Genomic DNA, 9,662 nt, shown 5'->3' on the forward strand with positions numbered 1-9,662 from the left:
TTAATTTTCAAATCTTGTTTTGAAATTTAAAATATCATATTATATTATTTTTTCTAATTAAGATTTGTTATTTTTATTATACTTTCTATTAATTAATCAAGATTCACGGGTTTTAAATTATTTTGAATGTTATATTTATCATCTTTTGTTTCAAACATGAAATACGCGTAGTCCTAGTTTTCTTTATCTTTTATATTGAACTTTTTCTTGTTATGATTGCTCAACAATTAAAAGTTTTGTTCAATGATAAGTAGGATGAAAACAACCACTATCATGACTTCCAATTTATTGATGTTTCTGTTGTTTCGAACACATCTTTTTCAGTTTTCATCTTTTTTTTACTTATTATTTTTTATTCTCAATCGATGACAAATCTACTTTGGAGGCTTGACTTAATTGATCAAACCCACTAGTGCATAGATGAAAGCTCGACATAATCGACCATCGACTAAGAGTTCAAGTCGCAAAGTCTCTTTTTTTCCAAAGTGATTCCTATCAAGCATATGGAGGTGTTGCCAATGTTGGTGGAGGAGTCAATTTTGGAGAGAAAACTGGCGGCAACTTTGTTGTAGAAGAGGTCAGTGCGATGCTTAGAGCATGACCAACTAATAGTCTAATCTAGATATTTATTTTGATTACAGTGTAATTATGAATATTTCTTAATAAGTTAATTGTAATCTCATTTGTATGGCTGAGGGTAGTTTATAATTTTATAAATTCGTTTTACTTTTTTTACCATTGAAATGTTGATTTACTATTTTTACAAATGAAAAGTTAAAATTTATCATTCTTCTTGTTAGCCCAAGATGGACCCTCATGTTTGGATTGGTCCAGTAGTCAAGCATGCTCAGTTTTCCTAAAAGGGAAATAACTAAGCACAACTTGCAACTTCGACAACCACACTATGTTTACACCGCCAATATTACACATGTCCCAAGCGGATGTTAGTCCATAGATTCTAAATATTGTATAGCTGAACTCAACGTTTGATGTACTAACGTAGACATCGGAGTGTATCCGAGACTTGATACCAAATGAGTTACAAATTTTCTTATAGTCAACTCGAAGTAGGTGCAGAATAGGATAAAAGCGACCCGATGAGAATGGTGCGTGTAACCAATTGATTATGAATAGTAAGATCCTCGAGTAAACATTGAATCTATGATTTAGTAATTCATATCACAAGCACAAGAACATAATGATAATGGGAATTTGTTCCTTCATAGCTTATTTTGGCAATATGAAGCTATTAATACTAATAACAACACACCTTCGATTAATGTGCGGTGATCATCGATTTATTGATATTCCAACCAAATCACTTTTCCAATATTTTTTCTTCCTTCTCATAGATAAGATTAGAAGGATATAATAGAATAATTATCTAATGAGTAATCTTGTCATGACTAATAGTAGTACCATTCCAATTTCAGAATAAATACCATCATCATTTATACAAGTGTTGTTTAATTTCTTTTTTCAATAATATATGTTTAAATTAGTAGAGATATATTCAATTGATAATAATTCTCTCTAGCCCACGTAATACTCGATCTATGTGACCATTTTTTAAAGACAAAATAGATAATTTGTTTTAATTTATTTTTAGTGTATAAGAAAAAGAAACTATAGCTAATCATTTTGCATAAAAAAAATTGAGCTAATAGACCTTAGAGAAGATAATGATTAGGTGCAGCTGTATCTAATCCATGCATCCTATTTTCCTTACATAGTAAAAATTTTAAAAATATTTCCATTTTTTTAAAAAAAATTTAACAATGACAAATTTTTATTGGACTACAGTATGAGATGCACAAACATGGATGTAGTTTTTACTTAGAAGGTATAGAAACTAATTGCGTAGCTATCTATAATAGGTAGTTATTGACGTTTGTTGCTGATCACTAACATACTTTAAGAAGAATCCATAGATGAAAGCTAATTTTATAAACTAGTTGCTTGCCATTTTTTTTTAATCAACAACCACAAACTTGATAAAATGTTTAGGAATTTCATTTTGTATATGAACATGGAAATAAAAATTCCACCACAGGTTGATGAGTTAGTTCAGATTTTAGTCGATTTCATTTTATGCTAAGATATAACCAACAATTAAAAAAAAAATGGGATAAAGCCTAACAAAATTTTAAGAAGAAAATTTAAATTGTGAGATTAGTGGTGGAAGGGTGAGTAAATTAACTAAAAACTCCGAATATCAAATGAATCTAAAATCTTGCAAGTCGAAGGAGTATTATTTCTTTGGTTAAGTGTAATTCCCATTGTACTTTTGTTATAAGCCGTCCTTAATATTTATGCACCGTTCTTAATGTTTTTGACCAACAATTTAGAAGCTTAGGAGGCTTGTTGGAGCTCTAACTTTCTTGAGTGAGTGTGAAGTATGGTTAGATGTAGTTTTATTGGTACAACATTTTTTCCTTTTGGTAAAGATGTAGTTTTATTGGTACAAAATTTTGTTCTTTTTAAGATTTTTTTACCTGCATAATTAACTATAAAACCATTATATAAACTATGATCAACATGAATATATTGGATTTTTCGACCACCAAGAGCAGAGAATTCAAATCTATATGCTGTAACCAATTTTAACAAAATAGACAAATATGGTTAGAAAGGTTTAAGTTGAATCAATTAAGAGCAAGTTTAGGAATGATTTGAGTCATTATTTTACGATTATTTACCTACCTGCAATTATTTTAATAGCGAATACGAAAAAAATCATTTTAGAAGAAGAGGGACATAAAATTATGATCACTAGGATCACAAATTTCCCTTCATGAAAACCAAACCAGAAAGACTCAAATTATTCATTTCCAAAAACTCAAGTGATGATGAATCGCTCGTAATCGATCAAAACACAGTCTTGATGAAAAATCAGATTATAAAATTTCATTATTTCACAGAAAATTACCTTCATATAATTTCATTTCCACTTAACACACATATATATATCATCATCATCTTCATCCTCATCGTTATTCCACTACACTTCCATGTAGCCATGGGGGGGCAGAAATTTGCAGAAACTTTCTAGTAATTTACCTTTTAATTCGACGAACACGACACGTATTGCATGAATTCCCAATCTGATTCAATCCCCGCCATAGTTTCCGGCGCCAAAACCACCTCCAAATCAACACTTCCGCCGCCCTCTCTACTAGGAAACGCCGATATCTTCCCGTCGAATTTATTCGCCCGTCCACTCCTCACCGCCAACGGCCGTCCCCACCCGAAATCGTTCTCATACATGGGAAATCTCGGTGAACTTCCCATCGTAATCGACGCTCCATCGGCGTTCCCCAACGGAAACACTCTCGGATTCCCCTCCCAATCCTCTACGAACCGGCGCACCATTCCGTTATCGTGCGCCATCACGTTCTCGTTCAACTTCTCGGCGCACCACCGCAGATCCCGAGACAGAACGTCGCCGGCGGTGGCGTACGTCGGAATACTCTGAATGGCGTTACCGAAATAGTATGGATCAAGCTTCGGCTCTAGCCGGTGTCGGCAATTAACCGCCATACGAAACGTTGTCGTTTTATTCGGGGGGAGTTTTCTCGCTCGTGTTACCGACCTCCATAATAAGGCGCAAAGTGACTGAAACGACGATATTGTTATGATTGGGATCTCCTCGCAATCCGCGTGTTGTTTCGAAACCGTGTCGTTTTTATACCAGCTGTCCATAATGGTCCCCACTTTGCCGTTATTCTGACAGTACGTATCATTACTTTGTTTCCCCATAATCTCCACCGCTGCTACCGTTAACTCTCCGTTTCCGATTAATTTCTTTTGATTCGTTTTAGCTTTCAGTTTCAAAATTGCTTCTCTACTGAAACTAAATATTCTCTCCCGTAACGGTACGTCGCCGGAGAATGTAACTTTAGGACCACTCGACGGCAGACGGAGGACGGCCGGAGAAACCAGAACGGAGTCACGGCGGAAATCCGGCGAAGGAGTGATAGTGATTTTTTTAGTCGATTTAGCGGATTTACACTCCTCGGCGAAGGTGTTGAAGAAGTTCCAAAAGGAAGTGCCGTCAGTAACAGCGTGGTTGACGGAGCAGCCAATGAAAATGCCATCGGCGAGGAAGGTGATTTGGACGGCCATGATTGGACTAAAATGACCGGCGAAACTAACCGTTCGATCGAAAGCGAAAAACTCCTTGAAGCAATCAGGAACATCACCGGAAGCGATAAGGTCACGAACGAAGAACTCACCGCCATTGGCGTGGATGAAGTCGACGCCAGCATCGTTACATTTGATGTAGACGTAACCGTCATCGTCCGTGAATAAACGGCCGGCGAGGGGCGGAAAACGAGAGAGCGCTTTGGAGAGACTGGATTTAAGAAGATCGAGGACGGAAATGGCGTCGAGATTAGTGGAAGTGAAGAGACAGCCTTTTTGGATGTAGTGACAAGAGAGCATAGGGAGGTCGGAGACGGAGAGTTGGAGGTCGGCGACGGCGGAAGGTTGATCGGGGAAGACAGTGCATTTAGAGAGAAGAATTGGAGAAGAAGAAGAGTTGGGGATTGGCATTTTGTGTATTTTTATTTTTTTTTGAGAGAGAATGAAAGAAAAAGTATGAAGTGATTTTGTAAGGGTGAGTGTGGAGAAAAATGAGCGGCGGGGAGGGGTATTTATAGGGGAGATGGGGAAAAAGAGTGACGAATTGTGGGTTCATGAACTTGCGGTTTTGTTATCTGTGTCGTGAAGGGAACTTTTTTTCTTTTTCTTTTTCTTTTTTTAGTGATTTCGGTATCATATTATTTATTATTTATTTGGGTTTTCTATTATTCCTTATTTTATTTAATGCTTGATTCCTGTTTTTGCGGATGAATTTGGATATATATTCCAAGAATATTTCCTAGTGTGCAAATTTGATACTCTTCATCTATAAATTTCCCAATTTCTTATTTTTTTTTATTTTTGTTTTTTAAAATTAAATCTATATACACTATTTCCACCTCCAAGTTTCTTCTTTTATTATCTATTTTTTACTATTGATTTAAAAAAGCAAGCCAACATTTGAAAACTAAAAAAATTAACTTTTAAAAAGTTGTTTTTGTTTTTTGAATTTAACTAAGAATTCAACCATTTATTTAATAAACATTATAAAAATGAGGAGGGAATAAACTTATTTTTCAAAACTAAAACAAAAATGAAATGGTTACCAAGTGGGACTTTTGTTTTTTGTATTTAAGTTTTTAAAATTAAGTCTATTTTCTCCACATTCGATGATTTGCATCTTTATTAACTATTATGGTTGAAGTCTTAGTCAAATTTCAATAATAATAACAATTTTTTAAAAATTATTTTTTTAGTTGTCAAAATTCGGCTTTTTTTTTTTTTTTAAGTAAGAAGTAGATAACAAAATAAGAAATTTTGAGGTGAAAATAATGTTTATAGGCATAATTTTAAAAAACAGAAAACAAAAAACCCAAATGATTATCAAATAAGGCCTAAATTATTTCTCGCCTCTAAAACGCAAATTAAAATCAATCCTTTTGAAGACAATATTTATTGTTCAAATTGTAAAAAAAGACTTTGCATATGATAAAGAAATTGCTAGAAAAAAAATGTGTTGGTGAGACATTTAAATTGGCATCTTGTGTGATATTACGTTGAAGTAATAATCTTGTAAGTTTAGTGATTAAATGTGCGGATTATTTATCATATATGATATAGTCTATGATGTCCAAACAAATATTCAATTTAAAAAAAAAAATCATATCAAAGCATGGGAAATCAAAGAACCATTTTGAGGGATTTTGTCGAGGATTCTACTATCTTTACTAGATTCACGAGTTAATCATGTAATATTTTGTAGACTACGTTTGATAGAATAGCTTGCTAGTTTATCTGTCAATGTCAACCACATTTTCCACTATATCTTTAAAACAACATAATAATGTTCACCTCTTAATCACGTGTCCTTCCGAATCCTTGATTAAATTATAACCTAACTAGTCTCTATAACTTTTAATTAGAGAAGTTCTATCTAATTTTTCTTTCGGTCGTGCATACCTCATCTACTCATAAATAAAATGACCTCAATAATAATCTCAAGTGTTTATACGATGTGATGATTAGAATGAGTCTAATAGAGGAGTAAAATGTGTTCATATTTAGCATTATGACCTCTAAGCAAATCCTTGACTTAGGCAGAAGTGAGATATAAATTTGGATATTAAGAAGATCTCAATGAGATTTTTCCTTCAAATCTCAGAGAGTATCTCTCTAGAGAGCCAACCTTGGACTTCACAATAATATCTCTATCTCTATTACATCCAAAGATCCCCTTTTGCCTCCTGAACTAAACCTTCTTATTTATAATATAATATAATATTATTTTAATTTCCCTTGATTTCATATATCAATTTCCAGATCTTCTCAACATATAGCCAATCTTATAAATTCCTATTATTGCATGCATTTATTTTATTATTATTTTTTTTAATTTTAATTCAATAATCCCCATGGTTTTTTTTAAAAATAAAATAAAATAAATTTATAGAATTTAAAATACAAGAATTAGCAAGTGCCGCCGACTATTTACTCTTCTGTAAGTTGGCTGTCATTCCTCAAATCCCCAGATGGGGTGTGGCTTTTTAATAATTAAACAATCAATCAAGTAGCTTATTAATGTTTTTTTTTGTTAATTTATCAACTGTTCTTTTCTCTCTCTCTTAATTGATTAATTAATTTTAATTAATTAAAAGAACTTGAGGGGTTCATTCATTTTAGATAATTGATTAATTAATGTGTACAAATGCAACCCAAGCTCCCAAGTTCATGTAATAAGTGGAATATAAAATATTTGATGTTCGAGATTAATAAAATTTATAACATATGGTCGGTTCATATAATTATATATCAATGATTCATCCCTGCAAAGCCGGCCTTTGATTGGTCGGTTCTTTGCCAGTGATACAACTTCAATGTATATGGTTAAGGGAAGTATACATGATTAATTACCACAGCTGAGACATGTATATTATTAATATTATTAACATATTAGGGGAAAAATACATTCAATTTTTATTTGATTTCCAGGTTTTAAAATATTGCACATTTAATCTTTTAAGTTTTGAATCTGATTTCAATTCAATTCTTAGGTTTCAAAATATTACAATATTATCTTTGAGGTTTGAATTTTGTTTCAATTTGATTTCTAGATTTGAAGATTTACACTTTTAACCCTGAGTTTTTTTTTCTTTTTTCTTTTTAATCTTGAGACATAAGGATCAAATCGAAACAAAACTTAAATCTTAAAGGACTTTTAAGAACTAAAGTAAAAGTGTCTCAAACTCAAAACTTAAAAACTAAAGTAACACCTGAGTTCAGAAGGGAACATGGATGAATCAAGATTACATCCAAATAAAAGGAATCTTGAAAAAGTTTAAAAAACTGAAAGTTAGTACCTATACCAACAAAGTGCACCTTATTTTCTGATGACTCAATCATAAGAACTTTAAAGCTAAGCGTACTTAATTTGGAACAATTTTATATTGGGTGATCTCCCGAGGATTTTTCTATGTGACATGTGAGTGAGAACAAAACATTATGAAAGGATCTATGTTGATTTGTCAAGATAGTCTTTTGCAAAGGAACGTCGAGCCGTCCAGATTTCGAAATTTGAGCATGGGGTATTACACTGAATATGTAATATTTTGAAACTTAAGAATTAAATGAAAATTAGATCCAAAATTGAGGGATTAAAAATAAATAAATTTCCTAATATTAAATTTAGGCCATAAAATGAATTGGCAAATGTGTGGTATATAATATATAGTTTAATATGGTTTGACTTGAGAAGAAAGGGAAGGGTTGTTCATTTTGCATATAAAATGTTTATTCATATGGATAGTGGTATATATTTAATTTAATTTTTTTTTTAAAAGGCACATTGGATGGGGTTGTAATGTAATATAAAGGTACTAGGAGTGAAGAATATAATTTAAATAAAAGAGAAAATTAAATTAAAGGGGAGGGGGAGTCGTGTCATTTAATCTGCCACGTTTAATGACAGTTCAAGAACAACAAGGCGCAATGGGAAGGAAGCTCAATAATAAGTAAGTTGCACTGAACCTTGACATAAGAATTTTTGTGTCATCTTTTTTATCATCCTTTGCCAGTTCTAACCCAACTGTGTGCATCTTTCTCTCACCTTCCTCTACTTACACTCACTCATCTCCATCCTCAACTAAGACAGCCACCCTAATATAAAGGCATGTTTATAAATAATTTTAAAATAGTTACAATTATTTACGAAATCGTGAAAAATACTTCTTTTAGATTTTTACCTTACAAAATTATCACCTTTTTTTTTAAAAAAAAAATTCATAAAAATAGTTTTTTTTCGATATATCTCATCGATCACCAAGAATTAGTTAAAAAATCAACTTTTTTTTTCAACTTATCGATTGTTTTGGACATTCTTGGTACATCTCGTCTAATTACACACCCAAATTTGCTATTTTTTTATTTTTATTTTTTTTGTAATATTCTCAAATCTTATACTATTTTCAAATTTTCTCCAAATTCGGTTATGTATACTAATTTTTATATCAAATATTACATAGTTTTTCAAATCTTTAACATAATTTATGTTTTCGCAATTTTATGAATTTCCAAAATTCCAAATACATTTTCTAATTATCAAATTAGATTTTCTAAATTAATTCAACATTTTTAAATTTTGGGAAAGATCAAATTTTTCAAAAACATTGGGTAAGATTTTAGATATATATAGAATCTTAGTGTTAATTCTGCCCGAGATTCCACTGAAAAAGCTCAAATATATGAATATCGATGTTAATTATGTCCGGAATTTCACCGAGAAAGTTCAAATATACAGAATCTCGGTGTTATTTTGCCGGAGATTAGTACCGAGATGCACATAATCTCGGTATATAATCTGATGAGATGTACCAAGAAAGCCTGGAAAAAAAATGATTTTTTAACTAAAATCTTGTTGTCGATCTCGCCCTAGATGGACTGAGAAAAATTATTTTTACGAGTCTTCGAAAAACATGCTAGTTTTGTAAAGTAGAAACTTAAACATGCTATTTTTAACAATTTTTCCAACTATTTTTGTCATTTTCAAAATCATTATTAAACGTGAATTTGGTTTAACTTTTTAAGTGATAAGTCATTTAAAAAAAATTGAAGTGTTTGGCAACTATTCAAAATAACTTTTGAAACATTTGCAAACTGTATTTTAAACAATTTTTTATCAAAAGAGTTTAAATAAAAATTATTCTATTTTAAAAAATATATTTTTTTCTCTAGTCATTCCAAATAAGCCTCCAGTCATTCAAAACCAAATTTGGTAATATCAAAATTACTATAAAAATGTAAAATTAAATATTAGATTAATTTTGAGTGATTATAGACATGTTTAAGTGATTTTTGAGCATGACAATTTTTTTTTTAATAAAATCAAAATTACTCTCAAATATGCATTAATCCTTGTCTAGGGAATAATAATTTGTAAAAGTATTTGAGTGATTAATGTTAAAGTTTTTGATAAGTAAGAGCTAAAAAAGCTAAGAGGGGTTATTCTTCTTTTCAAAGGTGTAATTAAGATATCAAAATTTGATGTGAAATTCGTGAAAAAAAAATTCAAGGAATATGTTAGATGA

General features: G+C 31.3%; 1 protein-coding gene across 1 annotated transcript; it reads right to left on the reverse strand.

Annotated features, from left to right (window-relative positions):
- Nucleotides 1–2,894: 2,894 nt before the first annotated feature.
- LOC120075877 (uncharacterized acetyltransferase At3g50280) lies at nt 2,895–4,645 on the reverse strand. The gene has a single exon (XM_039029609.1). It carries the CDS (start codon nt 4,552–4,554, stop codon nt 3,064–3,066), a length of 1,491 nt encoding a protein of 496 aa, XP_038885537.1. The 5' UTR covers nt 4,555–4,645; the 3' UTR covers nt 2,895–3,063.
- Between the last annotated feature and the right edge of the window lie 5,017 nt (nt 4,646–9,662).

Source organism: Benincasa hispida, chromosome 4 (assembly GCF_009727055.1).
Source record: "Benincasa hispida cultivar B227 chromosome 4, ASM972705v1, whole genome shotgun sequence".
NCBI classification, from domain to species: Eukaryota; Viridiplantae; Streptophyta; class Magnoliopsida; order Cucurbitales; family Cucurbitaceae; genus Benincasa; species Benincasa hispida.